Here is a 16,637-nt window from a genome sequence, read left to right on the forward strand (position 1 = left end):
CTGGAGGGCCGCAGGTTGGGGATGCCTGGATAACAGGAATAGTTGTGTGCTCACTAGGCCTGGCCTTCTGAGCTGTTTGCTTCTTTGAATGAAGAGTTAATTTCACCGACGCTGTGTGAGTTATTGCTGAGCTGCTCCTGGCGGCAGTTATATGATTGAAAGATGTCCATTTGAAATCCTACAAGTTAATGGCATGCAACGCAAAGAGCTGTGACGCTTCGTTTTCCCGGCATGGAAAGAGCGGTCAATTTCTCTGCTTTGCTTACTGGATTCTGGGATGCTCTCCCGATCTCGTGACAGCATCCCAGAGCCTGATAAGCAGGGCAGAGAACTTACGATTTATTGTAACTAGATTTATCAAAAAGCTTTTGAGGAAGAATCTCACCAAAGACTCCTGAGGAACCTCTGTAGTCATGGTATAGGTCCTCTACAGAGACTGTCCAAGAAACAGGAAACAGAGAGTAGGAATAAATGGAGCCAATGTTGTATTCTGCCACCCCCACAGCTCAGCCAGACCCCTGGCCCAAAGGCTCCCATCTTCCTGCCGAGTGACCCCGAATGGGACTGGATCCTGGCCAAGACCTGGGTGCGAAACGCTGACTTCCAGGTGCACCAGGTCCTCACCCACCTGCTCCGGACCCACCTGCTGGCGGAGGTGTTCACCATAGCCACCCTGCGCCACCTCCCCATGTGCCACCCGCTCTATAAGGTGAGACTGCCAATTCCGTGTCCTTGAGCCTGGTGGAACTTGGGACCGGGCCTACCTAAAAGACTGCACTGGAGACAGAAAGGAAGCACATCCATTCTCTTCAGTAGCTTGGAACAAAGAGAGTATGGCACCCAAGATGGATGCTCACAGATTATTTTTTTTAAATAATGCTTTTATTTATTTTCATAGTACAGAAGATAAATTTTGAGAAAATAATTATTAAAACAGTAAACAAAAAAAGTAAACAACAAATAACTTGTCCTGATGACACCACAGGCTTTTATCATGTGTTAAAGTTTCATCCTAATACTCTAAGACAGGGGTGTACAAAGTTTTTTCAAAGAGGGCCAGATTTGATGAAGTGAAGGGCCATGAGGGCCGACCAAAGTCTATTATATTTTGACCAAACTGTGGGAGGCAGTAGAAGACAGGAGTGCCTGGCGTGCTCTGGTCCAGGGGGTCACAAAGAGTCAGACACGACTAAACAACTAAACAACATCTATTATATATCCATAGTATTCAGAGTTCATTATACTTTAGTAGTGGCAGTGTATTCCTGCCAATGATTTCAACTGTTTACAGTGGTCTCTCAAATACAGTGGTACCTCTGGTTGCAAATGGGATCTGTTCCGGAGGCCCATTCGCAACCTGAAAAGAACGCAACCCGTGTCTGCGCGTGCACAGGTCGCAATTTGCCGCTTCTGCGCATGCATGTGACATCATTTTTGCATGTCTGTGCATGCGCGAGCGGCGAAACTCAGAAGTAACCCTTTCCGGTACTTCTGGGTTGCCGCAGGACGCAACCTGAAAACACTCAACCTGAAGCAAACGTAACATAAGGTATGACTGTACGTTTAAAAGTTATTCCAGTCTTTCACAAATATTTGGCCTTCCTGGTTTCTGATCTTTCCCGTCAATCTTGCCATTCCGTCAGCTTGGTCTGGCACTCTTCTCTGGTCGGTGCTTCGAAATTTCCAGCTGGGCTTCACAGCATACAATACTGGCACATTATAGACTCACTCCCCATTTTGATGTACATTACACCATTAACTGGGACGTGGGTGGCGCTGTGGGTTAAACCACAGAGCCTAGGACTTGCCGATCAGAAGGTCGGTAGTTCGAATCCCTGCGATGGGGTGAGCTCCCGTTGCTGGGTCTCTGCTCCTGCCAACCTAGCAGTACAAAAGCATGTCAAAGTAGATGAATAGGTACTGCTCCGGTGGGAAGGTAAACGGCGTTTCCGTGCGCTGCTCTGGTTCGCCAGAAGCGGCTTAGTCATGCTGGCCACATGACCCGGAAGCTGTACACCGGCTCCCTCGGCCAGTAAAGCAAGATGAGCGTCGCAACCCCAGAGTCGGTCACGACTGGACCTAATGGTCAGGGGTCGCTTTGTCTTTCTTTTTAAGCCATTAACAAAGCCGTCCTCTCCCGTCTTCTACAGCTCCTGATCCCCCACACCCGCTACACCCTCCACATCAATGCCTTGGCCCGGGAGCGCCTCATTTCAAAGGATGGCGTCTTCGACAAGGTAAGTTGCCCTGGGGTCTCGCTACCCTGCCTGAGAAGAATCAGGTTTTGCTGCTCCTTCCAGGTTTTGACTCCCTTTCCCCCACCCCATGTCTCCAGGCAACTGGCGTCGGACTCCAGGGCTTGGTTGAGCTGCTGCAAAGGGACTTGAAGACCATGACCTACTCTTCCCTCTGCCTCCCAGAAGACCTGGAAGCTCGCGGGGTGTCCTCGTTGCCCAATTATTACTACAAGGAGGACGGACTGAAGATCTGGGCAGCCGTGGAGAGGTCAAGGAAGGGCGTGGGTGGGACTGTGTTGGTCTCCATTTTGCCTGGAGCAAAATTCAAGGATGTGGACATGAGATGTGCGTGTGTTTGCATCTGTGTGCAGGAATACAAAGGGGGGGTTGGGGGGCTCCGACTCAGGTGGTGGAACATCTTTCTGCCCGGACACTGAGGTCCAGCACTGAGGGCCTTCTGGTAGTTCCCTCCCTGCGAGAAGCGAGGTTTCAGGGAACCAGGCTGTAAAGGGAATTGGGGTTGCTCGTGCGTAAGGGGGCTGCTGCTCTAGGCAACGTTGTCTGGCTAAACCTTTCCCTGGCTGGACAGCCCTTTCTCCGTGGCTGTGTCAGTCACTGGCAGAATCCGTCAGTGGGTGTTTCCTGAACTTCTTCCAACATAAAAGCTCCTTGACGCCAAGTCTCCGCCTAGCTTCCCTGCGCGGAAGTCTTCTGCGCAGAGTGGGCGTGGCCAGCGGAGGTCCTGGGCTCTCCCCGCTGGCGTCTGTGGAAGAGTCTTGGAGCCATGTCTCCGAAGTCCTTCCCTGCTCCCCTTTCTTCCTGGTGTCACGCCGATTTCCTTCCCCAAAGGAAGTGTTCTCTCTCTCCCTGCTGGTCCCTTCTCCTGCATCATTGGGGAGCCTTACCTCCACTCTTGGCTCCGATGGCAGTTCCCTGACACAGGCAGAGGGCCTTCTCGGTGGTGGCGCCCGCCCTGCGGAACGCCCTCCCATCAGATGTTAAGGAAATAAACAACTCTCTGACTTTTAGAAGACATCTGAAGGCAGCCCTGCTCAGGGAAGTTCGTAATGTTTGATGTTTTGTCGTGTTTTTAATATATTCTGTTGGAAGCCGCCCAGAGTGGCTGGGGAAGCCCAGCCAGATGGGTAGGGTATAAATAAATCAACAACAACAAATTCCTAGGAGCTCTCCATTGACAAAGTAAAGGGAATTTTGCGTCTGTAGTTGTAGTTCAGAAGGGATATAACCCCTTGATCCAGTTCCCTCCTCTATTTCCATTTTACAGCCTTATTATTATTATTATTATTATTATTATTAATAATAATAATGTGCTGGATGTGGAGGAGACTTAGCATCCCACAATCTCCTTTTTCTGTGGGTGGAGGACCAAGTGGTCTATGAGGAGGCCTCAATTCTGCAAGCTGAGCATTCTCTTATTTCCCCTTTATTTGACTCTTTCCCGTAGATTTGTCTCTGGCATTGTCGACTTGTATTACAAAGACGACCGCTCTGTGCAGGATGATTTTGAGCTGCAGTCCTGGATACATGACGTCTTCACAAAAGGCTTCCTGCAACAAGAGTCCTCTGGTATTGCCCAGCCCTCATAAAATTAAGGGATTTCCTACAGCAATGAACAGAGGGAGGGGGTTAAGAATCCACCAATGGTTATAAAAGTAGCCATGCATGCCATGCTCCTCAGTGTACCTTAATGCTGTTCAATGAACTCTAAGTCACATGGGACTGAGGTATATGGTCAATAGGTCAAACAGGTGAATAGTCCCCATAAAACAGAAAATATCTGCCAACTGACTCTTGGAAGTTTCAAAGGTCCTGAAAGGGCCAGCTGTCTGCATCGCCCTTGAGCCAGGGCCACCAACTGGACTCATCCACTTCAGCCCCAGCTGGGCTAGGCGAGCTGGGTAGCACTTCCAGAGACCACCTTCTGCACAGGAACAGGTCAAAGTGCTGTGGACTCACAGCTTAGAGTTGTGAGCACCGGATTCACTCCCACAAGAAGACAGTCGTCGCACAGCAGAGTATAGCAGAGCATAAACGACTCGGAGAGCAGCTCTGTAGAATATCTTCTTTATTCTATCTACAACTATAATACACAACTATATACAGAGCTAAATGAGGTCTAAACGAAAATGCTGAACTGCACTGAGTGTCTTCAGCTGCTCTTAGCAGCAACCTTATCTATACACACAATCTCTCTCTAACACTCAGTCTCTTTGATGTGAGGCTGGAGCGGAATAAGTAGAGAGCAGAAACCGCCCCCTCCTCTCTGGAGAATCAGCAGAGAACATCAGCGGATTCTTGGATATGGGAGGGGTGAAATCTCCTCACCAGCACCACATACCCTGCAAGTGTCCCAGAAAACCCACGACACTCTGTTTTTTCTCGCGAGAGAATGGTGACCATTTTGGATACCATGATTTTGCATGTTTCTGTACTGCGATCCCCCCCCAAAAAAAGTGTTTTTGAGGGCCGCAATCTTGTGCAGCATCCCAAAACATGCATTTTTGGGTGTCATGCCTGGGAAAAGCGCTGTTTCTTTGGGGGGGGGTTGTGGCATGAAATCGTGCAAGGTTACAAAGTTCAAAATGGCCGCCATTCCCTTGCGAGGAAAAGATGGGTAGATGGCGTCCTGGAAAACGGTGTCCTGGAATTTATCCTTTAAATGTCGGACGGAATGGAACCATTAATAGATGCTCACTATTTTAAAGCTGGTCTTCAGCATCATGAGGACTACATAGTTTTTGAAAGAAATCTAACGAGATTTGCATATGGCAACACAATGCGTGGCCTGCCCATATATTGCACCCCTCCTTATTGAAAGGACTCGCTCCTGATTAATGTTGTGGATTTAGCTTTCCTCTTCCTCTTCGCAGGCATCCCTTCCGCATTCAAAACTGTGAAAGAGGTCAAGAAGTTCTTCACAATGGCGATTTATACCAGCTCGGCCCAGCACTCTGCCGTCAACAGTGGGCAGGTAGGACAGGAGTGCTCCCTCATATTCACCTCCAGGCAGGTAGACATCGCGAGTGTCAGAGCTACCCTAGGTCCCAGCTCACAAAGGACCAACGCTGCTTCGTTGTTAAGTATAAAAGTCTTTATTGAAGTTCAGATTCACTTCCAGAGCCGCAGCGCGCAGCTCCACGTCTCAAGTGTCAGACCACTGATGCTCCGTCTGAGTCTCCTCCCCCTTGACACCAATTTAAGATTCTAGCCTTGCTCCACCTTCTCCGCTGCTCCTTCCTCCTCTGGGTCCGCCTGCCCGCCGGGGTTCCGCCCTTTCTAGCCTCTTCTCCCGCTGATTCCCCTGAGCCTTCTCCCTCCCTCCGGCGGGCTTTAGGAGCTGGTTCCCCATCCGGGTCTCCTGCTGTTCCGCGCGCCTGCACATTTGAACTTGGCGCGCGCCCAGCCAGCAGCTTTCCTCCTGACCGTTCCACTGCTGCTGTCACTGCTTCCCCCATCGGGGGGGCTAGCTGCAACTGACCTCCCCTCCATTGGAGGCGTGGTCAGCCCTGACTCCCTCTCTGGAGGAGACACTGCTCCTGACACACGTGACTCCTCCCCCCCACTACGCTCTGGTGGGGAAACTGGTCCCGATCCTCCACTGCTGCTTTGGGGTTCCCCTCTGGCTCCTTGTTTCTGGTGCGTCCCCCCTGGGACCCCCCTTGCCCTGACCATCGGCGCCCCCTTCTGGGAATCTTCTGATTCGCTGGAGAAGCTCATGGAATCTCTCGGGCCACTGTCATACTCCCCTACGCTGCCCTCGGATTCTTCCCCTTCGCTCTCCCAATCCTCTCTCCCTAGTGCTCCTGCTCCTGATTCCCTGACAGCGAGGCAGACTAAGCAGGCCTGGCTACAAAACTATGTTGGGTTTTATATAATAGTTGTAACTGTCATGGCTTGCCCCAAAGAATTCTGGGAAAAGATCCCAAGACAGCTCTAATGGTTCTCTGGGGAGTTAAAATGACTGTTGAACCAGTTTACTTTTATGGTGTCAATGGGCCAAAAGAGAAAAGCGTAGCTGTTTTGACCAGTAGCCATCGATAGCCCATAAATTTGCCCATGAAATCAGCATCCCCATAAAGCTCGTCTGCGGAAGGAAGCACGAAGTGCTCCAAAATCTCCTGGTAGACGGCTGTGTTGACCCTGGACTTAATGAAGCACAGCGGACCAACACCAGCTGATGACATGGCTCCCCAAATCTCTTTTCTGATGAGAGCAGCTTTTGCATCTCATTTGGAAACCAAGGACCCAGAGTCCGGAGGAAGAACGGGGAGGCACACAATGCCAGATGCTTGAAGTCCAGTGTGAAGTTTCCACAGTCTGTGTTGATTTGGGGAGCCATCTCATATATTAGTTTCACCTTTTAAGATGAATTACTGAAATAAACGAACTTTCCCACCATATTCTAATTTTCTGAGTTTCACCTGTATTTATCTTTATTTCACAAATTTGTATGCCTCTCGATTGCATAGCCCACCTCTTTGCGTTCTTAATCCTTGGGGGGGGGGGTTTGCTTTTATTCACAGTTTGATTTGGGGGCATGGATGCCCAACTTCCCCCCGTCCATGAGGAAGCCGCCGCCTCAGACCAAGGGGGCGGCAAACTTGAAGGGCTACCTAGACACCATCCCGGCCATCAACACCACCTGCACCATTCTGAGCACGCTGTGGTTGCTTAGTTCCAAATCTCCAGATATGGTGAGTGGGTGGCCGTCTGCCATGGATACTTGAGCTGAGATTCCTGCCTTGCCGGGGGTTGGGATAGATGTGTTGGCTATTTGCAGATTAGTTGTGCTGCAGAAAGCTTGCTGGGGAGACCACACATTACAAGGAACACAAAATAACTTTAAAGGTAAAGGGACCCCTGACCATTAGGTCCAGTCGTGACCGACTCTGGGGTTGCGGCGCTCATCTCGCTTTATTGGCCGAGGGAGCCGGTGTGCAGCTTCCGGGTCATGTGGCCAGCATGACTAAGCCGCTTCTGGCAAACCGGAGCAGCGCACGGAAACGCCGTTTACCTTCCCGCTGGAGCGGTACCTATTGATCTACTTGCACTTTGACGTGCTTTTGAACTGCTTGGTTGGCAGGAGCAGGGACCGAGCAACGGGAGCTCACCCCGTCGCGGGGGTTCAAACCGCCGACCTTCTGATCGGCAAGTCCTAGGCTCTGTGGTTTAACCCACAGCGCCACCCGCGTCCCTTTAAAATAATTTTAGCTAGGTTTTAATAACAAAAACTCCTTTTACATTAATTATAATATATCAATAAGCATGACCCATCCACCAACCCAACCACCAGGGCACTGGGAGAGCTAGGTGCTGCTCTTTATATACTATACCCAATTGCTGACACAGCTTAATGAACACAACTTAACAGCACCTGCTATACTGATTCACAGCTGTAAAACTAGGTCACATTATTTGCTCTGGCCCTTAAAGAAATACACATCTTGTGGAACAATAATGAACCTTCACATTTAAAGAGACCGTTCAACAAAATGACCCTGGGGTGTCTTCCAACCCTACAGTTCTGTGGTTAAAAGATGAAGAGTGCCTTTAATAATAACAGTGAAAATATTAAGAAGACTGTGCATGCCGTTTGCAAGCTACAGCCTGGCAGGAACCGCTTGCAAGGGCGGAGGTGGTTTCTGCTCCCTTCTTCTCCTCTCTCCCAATTAACCTCCATCTCCAGGGCCTGCCCTGTGACATCAACAGGGGCCTTCAAATCTCAGGGTCTGGGATGACTCTGACCTGGCAACCCCATCCTGGAACGCCATCGTATCTGCCTCTTGGGGCCTGCTATTCTTGCTTAGCCAGATATTTTCCCTCTTTTTGACAGATACGCTTGGGGAAATATCCCGAGGAGCATTTCACAGAGGATGCCCCAAAGGGTCTCATTGAGGCCTTTCAGCAGGACCTGCACAGGATCTCCCAGGAAATCGAGGAAAGGAACGAGTCTGTCTCCAAACTGATCCCTTCTGGCTATGAGTACCTGTACCCGCCTGAGATAGAGAACAGCGTCGCTATATAAGCTCTGCAGGTGGTGAATCCATCTCAAGCCGCTCTTACATTTGCCTATATTTGGGTGCACATTCTGATAAGTGTGATTCACATAGATGCAGTGAATATCAGCCTCAGCGCAGTGAGTCACTTTGTGGTGGGTGTTGCAGGTTACACTTCACCAAACAGTCGCCTGTCAGATGTTTTGGACTACAACTCCCATCAGCCCCAGTATCCTATGACATACAGTTAGCACCGTCTTCTAGCAGGGCCCTCACCTTGCACAGTGTCACGCTTTTTTCTCTAATGAGGCTCCTCACGCACTCTGCTTCATTTCACTGAACTTCTTGTTCTTCTGCTGCTCCGTTTGCTCAAGCCGCTCAGGGATTATTGCTATTCCTCCCCCCCGTTTCAGCTCAGACACGCCTCGCTCACAGGCCCTCTTCAAGGAAACACAGAGTGGTGTGAGGTTTTAGGGGTTCCAGACACTCGCCAGAGTTTGTGTTCCCTTTTGGGAATGAGGCACAGCAAAGACTGTGGTGTCTTTATGATATATGGTTTATTTACACATACGATATATACAACCTGAGCTGATCCCAAGAGACTCTAGTTTGTTCCATAGCCACAGCCTTGGATTCAAGCAGACGCCCAACATTGCTCTGACTCTCCTGCTTGCGGCTTTGTTCCTTGGTCACAATAATCCTACACCCTACTGCAAGCACAGGGTGGCGTCCAGATGTTTTGGAACATAACTCCCATTGGCCAACAGAGAGCCATAGAGTCACAGAATTGTAGAGTTGGAAGAGACCCCCAACGGTCATCTAGTCTAACCCCCTGCTATGCAGGAATCTCAACTTAAGCATCCGTGACATGATCATATGTTGCCAGGGCTGATGGGAATTGTGGTCCGAAACATTTGGGGGCCACCACCCCATTGAGCGAAGCCTGAGCTAAAGCCATAACATTTGAAAGATGGGTAACCCAAGACACCCCGATTGCTAGGAAAATGGGGGCATTTGTATACATCTCCCTCAAAAAAGTAATTCAAATTGTATCCCAAATAGTCACACTACTTCCACAACTCACCAAAACCAAATATTTGGGGCACAAGATATATTAATGGATGGTCATCTGTCATGGGTGCTTTCACTGAGAATCCTGCATTGCAGAGGGTTGGACTGGATCATAGCTGTCAACTGTCCCTTATTTGGCGGGAAAGTCCCTTATCCCAGCGCCGTGTCCCGCTGCTGTCCCTTATTGATGATGTCCCTTAAATTTCCCGGGTTTCAAAGGAAGCAGCTCCTCTCCCTCCCTCCCTGCCGGCCAGGGAGGAGGGAGGCTCCAACTGGGTTGCTTGGCTGCGTTGCTCACCCAATAAGGAGTCTAAGAATGACTGGGGGGTGGAGCTTGCATGCCTTGTGCCAATCAAATCGGCCGCGTTGCCTGGGGACTCGCCTTTGCTCAGTGCTTCCCAGCGGAGAGGTGACGGTGGTTTTCCTTGCTGCATCCCCTTTGCCGGGTTGCTGCGCTGTGGGAACCACCGCTTGAGGCTTCATTTGGCTGCTGGCTGGGCTTTCTGCCTTTGGCTCGGAGGGGCTCAGAAGCTGAACATACCTGTGCCCTGAAAATCCCTTATTTTAGCTGCTGATTCCTTATTTTCGAGGCTGCTGGTCCCTTATTTTCAAATCTGTAAGTTGACAGCTATGGACTGGATGACCCTCAGGTCCCTTCCAATTCTACAGTTCTATGATTCTGTAATGGTTAGGCAAGCCTGAAAGGGAAATGTTTATTAGTCGCTCCCTAGAAATACAGGGGGAAAGTGGCCAAAGATAAGAGCAACTGGTGCACAAGTTGGAAAACCAGTTGTTTTTGAAACTAGCGAAACTTAGGAAGGAAGGAAGAGCACATGTTCGGTCAGATGAAAGACTCATCTAGGCCCACCATCGTGTTCTCACAGCAGCCAAGCAGATTGTTGGGATGCGTCCGGGGAGACGGGGGCATTTGGCAGGCCCCCAGCTGGCTCCAGCCACCGGCCGGAAGCCAGGCGAACTCCGGTTCTCAGAACAGCATCGATCAGTGACTCGAGCCTCAGAAGCCTTCAGAAGCTGAGCACGCTCTTATCAGCAGAGTGAACAACTTCTCACAACGGAAGTGGCGGACAGAGACATGTGTAAGCGTTATTTACAAGCGTTTATTCAGCATCAGGAACAAAGGAAAAACATGTCTCCTTCCCTTCGTGTCCAAGCAAACAGCAGCATAGCAAAAGCAATATACAATGGAAGTTCCCAGCAAGCTGTGCTGGAATGTAAACAGGCATGTGACACACAACAGTCATGCCTGTTCCTTTTAAGGTGGAACGGAACTATATCCTAACATAGATATCCCGGGGGCAAGTCCACAAGCAGCACCTGAGATCAGCAGCAGCGGTCTCCCCACAGATGAGCCCCAGCAATTAGTTTTCAGAGACACGTCGCCTCTGACAGTGGAGGGAGAACCTAGCCATTCAGGCTTCGCAGACATTTCCAGCCTTATCCTCCACCAACCGGTGTGCTTTTTTTTCGAAGCTGCCCAAGTTGACAGCCATCGCTGCCTCCCGTGGGAATGACTTTCACAGTTCGACTAGGTTAAGATGCAACTTCGTCTACCTGTCCCAAATCTAGCCTTGGAGGCCTGAGATTTCCTAGGGGTCCGGGAGAAAGGAGGCCAAGGTGCATTTCGAAGGTGCACCATCGCCATGTGGTGTTCTGCAGTTTCTCCAATATATTTTTTGGGGGGTGTTGGAGGAGCAGGCGAGCAGTTTCAGGAGCAACCAGTAGTGAATGCCGTACAAAATAGAGCTGGAAAAGATGGACAACTCCACTCTCCTGCCGGATCTGGTCACCTTTGCAAGCATCAGGCCTGAAAGCCCAACTTGGAGGTTCAACGTTTCAACGCTATGGGGTGTGGCAGGTCCATAGGGCATCCCTGGGTTTCTGGTTTTGGGAACCGTAGTCTTCAAGGCGCCTCTTTGCAGAGCAGGCTGGGAGACAGCTGTGCTCAGATGGACGTGCTGTTTTCTACTTCCGGGGGGTTGAGATAGTGGTACGGCAGAGGCAGTCTCCGGTTCCGCTCCTCAATTTCCATGGAGATCTGGGCCAGGCGGTTCTGGAAAGCTGCGATTACCTCCTTCGGCCCCTCTTCTGTGAAATGTTCATCAGGATAGCAGCCCAGCGGTCTCTGGAGGGAGACGAGAAACGAGGGTGAGGTTCTAGAAAAGGTGTTTCCCAACCTTTGGGGGCCACTGCCCCCTTGGTGCTATAAACTGTGGGAATGTTCAGGGTGGCAGGAGAGGGTATATTGTTTATTAACATCCTTCCTAATTTGCATTAGCAAGTTCCTTTACACAGCAGAAAGCTAGTTGCAAACTCGTGTGAGTTTCTTAAGACAATACGCAATTCAATCTGGCTTGTCCAGATTGAAACATGTTCTAATATTTGCCTGGTAACACAAGACAGCATCTTAAAAAGCAGAGACATCACCTTGCCAACAAAGGTCCGTATAGTTAAAGCTATGGTTTTCCCAGTAGTGATGTATGGAAGTGAGAGCTGGACCATCAAGAAGGCTGATTGCCGAAGAATGGATGCTTTTGAATTATGGTGCTGGAGGAGACTCTTGAGAGTCCCCTGGACTGCAAGAAGATCAAACCTCTCCATTCTGAAGGAAATCAGCCCTGAGTGCTCACTGGAAGGACAGATCCTGAAGCTGAGGCTCCAAGACTTTGGCCACCTCATGAGAAGAGAAGAAGACTCCCTGGAAAAGACCCTGATGTTGGGAAAGATGGAGGGCACAAGGAGAAGGGGACGACAGAGGACGAGATGGTTGGACAGTGTTCTCGAAGCTACCAGCATGAGTTTGACCAAACTGCGGGAGGCAGTGGAAGACAGGAGTGCCTGGCGTGATCTGGTCCAGGGGGCCATGAAGAGTCGGATACAACTAAATGACTAAACAACAACAACAACTCCTTGAATCCCTCCTAAAAGAATAAAGACACCACAGTCATATTCATTAACCAATAAGAAGATCAGGCAGAGCACAGTGTGATCCCTGAAGGCAGGCTTAAGGTTAAAGTTACAAACTTGTACTAACAGGTTTACTCCATAAGGGAGAGGACCTGAGAGACTGCTTGGCTGGCAGCCAGCAGTTCATTTCAGGAAGTTCTCAGGATGAAAAAAAGATGGGAAAGAGGGAGAGTAGCAGCATGCCTTGTCCTTTTACCAGGTCTGGAAAGGCCATGCCCACCCACTAGTCCTATGTGCAAGGACGGATGCTCCAGGCCAGGAGGAACAGGAAGTTTCAACTGGCTGGACCAAACATTCCCTTGCATGTCCACTCTAGGAAAACAAGGAATGTTGTACTTGACTGCTCCCAGTGGATTACATCCCACATAAACTCGTCCCCAGTGCCCTCTACTCCCCACCCTATAAAAAAGCATAGATGATGTGAAAAGCAACTGGGGGTCTTAAAAGACCGCAAGCTTAACACGAGTCGGCAGCATGATGCAGCAGCAACAAAGGCTAATCCTATTCTAGGCTGCATCAGCAGAAGTCTAGTGTCCAGGACAAAGGGAGTAATAGTCCCACGCTATTCTGCCTTGGTCAGACCCCACCTGGAATACTGTGTCCAATTCTGGACATCACAGTTTAAAAAATGATATTGACAAGCCGGAAGGTGTGTAGAGTAGGGCGTCCAAGTCTGAATGGTGGAAGGAGTTGGGGATGTTTAGGAGTCTAAGAGGTGACAATGATAGCGATCTTCAAATAGGTAAAGGTCTGTTCCATGGAAGATGGAGCAAGCTTGTTTCCTCTTGCTCCAGAGTGCAGGACCTGAACCAATGGATTAAAGTTACAAAAAGGAGATTCTGACTCAACATTGGGAATAACTTCTTGGTGGTAATAGCCCATGAGCCGCTAAGGAAGTTAATAACACAATAAAATTCAGAGCCGTAACAATTAATTGAACCACTTTATAGGAAAACAATAAATTGCTTAGAGGTGTTTTGTTCTAGTAAGCCGCGTGTAAGATTTGTTAAATAAACAAAATGAATTTCAGATTATATGGTTTAGTGATGGGCGAATCTGTCGGCTTTGGTTTTTCTCAGTTTCTCATTTTGCCATTCTAAAATTCAGTTATTCACATTGCCATGAATTTGCAAAAGTATCAAAATAAAAAAATAAAAAGCAATTCCTCGTGAAAATTAATCAGCATTTCGGTGCGGGTTTCTCCTAATATAACCTCTTTGTATGAAATTTTGCCTCACGTACAATTTTTCACTTGATTATGTTGTATTTTGGTAACATCTTGCTTGGTTAGAGAATCGCATTGCAAAATTCAGGCAAATACAACTTCCAACAGATGGCTGCATTCCGATTTGTGTTCTCCACCCCCCAAAAAAGTGTGAATTAGGTAATTTTGCCTATAAATGTGAAATGAATCTAATACCCCCAACATTCCTAATATTATTACATTTAGCGTGGTATTGAACTAAGTTTTCCTCAGAGCAGATTTGCTGAACCGAATTAACTGTGTGCATTTATTTCAGTGAGTGAAACCTAATTGAATCCCACCCTTCACCCCCCCCTTTTTCCTCCGAGGGCCTCATGGCAGCTGCATACATGGTTTCTCCTCAACACACTTTTACCCTAACAACAACTTTGCAAGGTAGGCCAGGCCGACAGAGAATGACTAGCCCAGCTTCACCAAGGGAGCCTTATCGCTGAGTTAGTCCAGCGCTAACCACTACTCGACACTGTCCTGTTCAGGTTGGCCCTTTGGTTGCTTTGTAGCAGAATACAGCATACACCTTTTCTTGCTCTGGCTGTGCTGTGTCCCGGATAAGGAGATGGCCATCTGTCATGGATGCTTTAGTTGAGATTTCCACAATGTGGGGGGTTGGAATAGATGACCCTCGGTTTCCCTTCCAACTCTACAATTCTAAGAGTCCATGATGATGATGATCATGGGTAGGCAAACTAAGGCCTGGGGGCTGGATCCGGCCCAATCGCCTTCTCAATCCGGCCAGCAGATGGTCCAGGAATCAGTGTGTTTTTTACATGAGTAGAATGTGCCCTTTTATTTAAAATGCAGCTCTGGATTATTTGCAGGGCATAGGAATTCGTTCATTTCCCCCCAAAAAATATAGTCCGGCCCCCCACAAGGTCTGAGGGACAGTGGACCAGCCCCCTGCTGAAAAAGTCTGCTGACCCCTGATGATGATTGATTTACAGTGGTACCTCGGGTTAAGTACTTAATTCGTTCTGGAGGTCCGTACTTAACCTGAAACTGTTCTTAACCTGAAGCACCACTTTAGCTAATGGGGCCTCCTGCTGCTGCCGCACCGCCGGAGCACGATTTCTGTTCTCATCCTGAAGCAAAGTTCTTAACCTGAAGCACTATTTCTGGGTTAGCAGAGTCTGTAACCTGAAGCATATGTAACCTGAAGCGTATGTAACCTGAAGCGTATGTAACCTGAGGTACCACTGTATTGAATTTATATACTGCCCTATAGCCGGAGGTCTCAGGGCGGTTCACCGAACAAAATCAAAACATAAAACCACAACATATATAATCAAAATAACAACCCAATAAACACCCCCCATCAACGTCCCTCCCGTCTTCCTCTTACCCTATCCTCCGGTTCCTTGCTAAGCAGCCAAAGGAGCAGCAAAGTGTTACAGGTGGTGCTGACGTCCGGCAAAGTCTCCAGGACGCTCTCGAACGTCGCCCCGCCCTTGATTTTCGGGGGCGGCTTCCTCATGGAGGAGGGGTAGTTGGGCATCCAGGCGCCAAAATCAAACTGGAGAAGAAGAGCTGGTTAGGTTAGAGGGCCCTGGGTGGTCAAAAGATACCTGGCACCCTTCCTCCCTTCCTCCGCCTCCGCCTGGGGAGATGGGTCAGCTGGGAGATCCGCAGGATGTTCGCTGGGATCGGACCTTGGACGAAGGAAGGAGATTCTCCATTGGGTGAGGCTGGGGAACCAGCATTGGAAACTGCCTTCTACGGATGCCGTCCCTTGGCCCACCTGGCTCAGAATTGTCTACACCACTCCTCCCCAACCTGGTGACCTCCAGGTGTTGTTGGAGACCACTCCTGTTTCACCTGGCCATTGGCTGTGGTGGTTGTGGCTGGTGGGAACTGAAGTCCAATGACATCTGGGGGGCATGAGGATAGGTAAAGGACCCCTGGATGGTTATGTCCAGTCAAAGGGGACTATGGGGTTACGGCGCTCATCTTGCTTTCAGGCCGAGGGAGCCGACGTTTGTCCACAGACAGCTTTCTGAGTCATTTGGCCAGCAGGACTAAACCGCTTCTGGTGCAACGGGAGACTGTGAGGAGTGCCACAGCGCACGGAAATGCCATTTACCTTCCCGCTGGAGCGGTACCTATCTATCTACTTGCACTGGTGTGCTTTTGAACTGCTAGGTTGGCAGGAGCCGGGACAGAGCAACTGGAGCTCACCCCATTGCGGGGATTCGAACCGCCGACCTTCCGATCGGCAAGCCCAAGAGGCTCAGTGGTTTAGACCACAGCGCCACCCGCGTCCCCTTCCATGAGGATAAGGAATGCTGTTCTGACTCCCCCCTCTCTCACACGTACACACGATTCTCCCTCTCCTCTCCCTCTCTATGCAATCATTTGCATTCCACAGAGTTAAAGAACAGGAGAAAGATGATGACCCCAACCTGGCCGTTGTTGACGCTGGCATGGCGGATGGAGCAGGTGAATATCACCATGGTGAGGTATTTGGTGAGCTGGGCAATGATTTCTAGATGCTCAGGGAAGCCTGGAAGGAGAGCAAAATCGGGGTCAAGATGCCACCCCACTCAACTGACCCCCCCCAACCTCCACCAGAGGTGGTCGCAGAATGAGGCGATTCAGGGTCCGGCGGCCATTTTTGTAGCTCGCGATGAAGAGGGCACGGGAAGCAGATCTTACCAGAGGACTCTCGATGGAAGAAGCACTTGTCGAAAATCTCAGCCACCCAGGCCTGGAGTTCAGGATCCTCCTTGACAGAACTGTCACTTTTGTAGTAGAGATGGACAATGCCCTTCACAAAGCTGCAGCAGTGAGAGGAGAAGGGAAAGCGTCGGTGGCAGTGGCTGGTGAGGGCACAGGAGGAGGAAATGGTTTTCCCTTCTGCCCAGTCCCTCCGGAGGTGTGGGATTACAACTCCCATCAGTCCCCAGCTGACAAAGCACGACTGTCGCATGCTAGACTAGAATGCAGCAGCCAGACTGGTGACTGGGAGCGGCCACCAAGACCAGATAACACCGGTCCCCAAAGACCTACATTGGCTCCCAGTACATTTCCGAGCACAATTCAAAGTGTTGGTGCTGACCTTGAAAGCCC

The 16,637-nt window shown here is 49.7% G+C and overlaps 2 protein-coding genes and 2 long non-coding RNA genes across 4 annotated transcripts in view; 3 read left to right on the forward strand and 1 right to left on the reverse strand.

Annotated features, from left to right (window-relative positions):
* The window catches only part of LOC310746816 (hydroperoxide isomerase ALOXE3-like), a 25,388-nt gene extending 15,969 nt beyond the window's left edge, over window positions 1-9,419 (forward strand). Inside the window, exons 8-14 of the mRNA XM_083580943.1 lie at window positions 506-709; window positions 2,151-2,237; window positions 2,336-2,505; window positions 3,703-3,824; window positions 5,129-5,229; window positions 6,782-6,952; window positions 8,092-9,419. Coding sequence (XP_083437069.1) covers window positions 506-709; window positions 2,151-2,237; window positions 2,336-2,505; window positions 3,703-3,824; window positions 5,129-5,229; window positions 6,782-6,952; window positions 8,092-8,283 — 1,047 coding nt within the window. The 3' untranslated portion in view covers window positions 8,284-9,419. The remainder of the gene's footprint in view (window positions 1-505; window positions 710-2,150; window positions 2,238-2,335; window positions 2,506-3,702; window positions 3,825-5,128; window positions 5,230-6,781; window positions 6,953-8,091) is intronic.
* On the forward strand, window positions 6,323-6,719 carry LOC310747034. The gene is made up of 2 exons (XR_014540859.1): window positions 6,323-6,508; window positions 6,674-6,719. It is a non-coding gene; the product is annotated as an uncharacterized lncRNA (long non-coding RNA).
* The window catches only part of LOC310746817 (arachidonate 12-lipoxygenase, 12R-type-like), a 26,814-nt gene continuing 19,050 nt past the window's right edge, over window positions 8,874-16,637 (reverse strand). The window contains exons 11-15 of the mRNA XM_083580944.1: window positions 16,224-16,345; window positions 15,971-16,071; window positions 14,914-15,084; window positions 9,993-11,468; window positions 8,874-9,454 (exon numbers count right to left, since the gene is read on the reverse strand). Coding sequence (XP_083437070.1) covers window positions 11,289-11,468; window positions 14,914-15,084; window positions 15,971-16,071; window positions 16,224-16,345 — 574 coding nt within the window. The 3' untranslated portion in view covers window positions 8,874-9,454; window positions 9,993-11,288. The remainder of the gene's footprint in view (window positions 9,455-9,992; window positions 11,469-14,913; window positions 15,085-15,970; window positions 16,072-16,223; window positions 16,346-16,637) is intronic.
* On the forward strand, window positions 12,311-13,489 carry LOC310747015. Its single transcript, XR_014540833.1, has 2 exons — window positions 12,311-12,369; window positions 12,447-13,489. It is a non-coding gene; the product is annotated as an uncharacterized lncRNA (long non-coding RNA).

The sequence above is a fragment of the Podarcis filfolensis genome (assembly GCF_964270895.1).
Source record: "Podarcis filfolensis genome assembly, chromosome: 13".
In the NCBI taxonomy this organism is placed as follows: Eukaryota; Metazoa; Chordata; class Lepidosauria; order Squamata; family Lacertidae; genus Podarcis; species Podarcis filfolensis.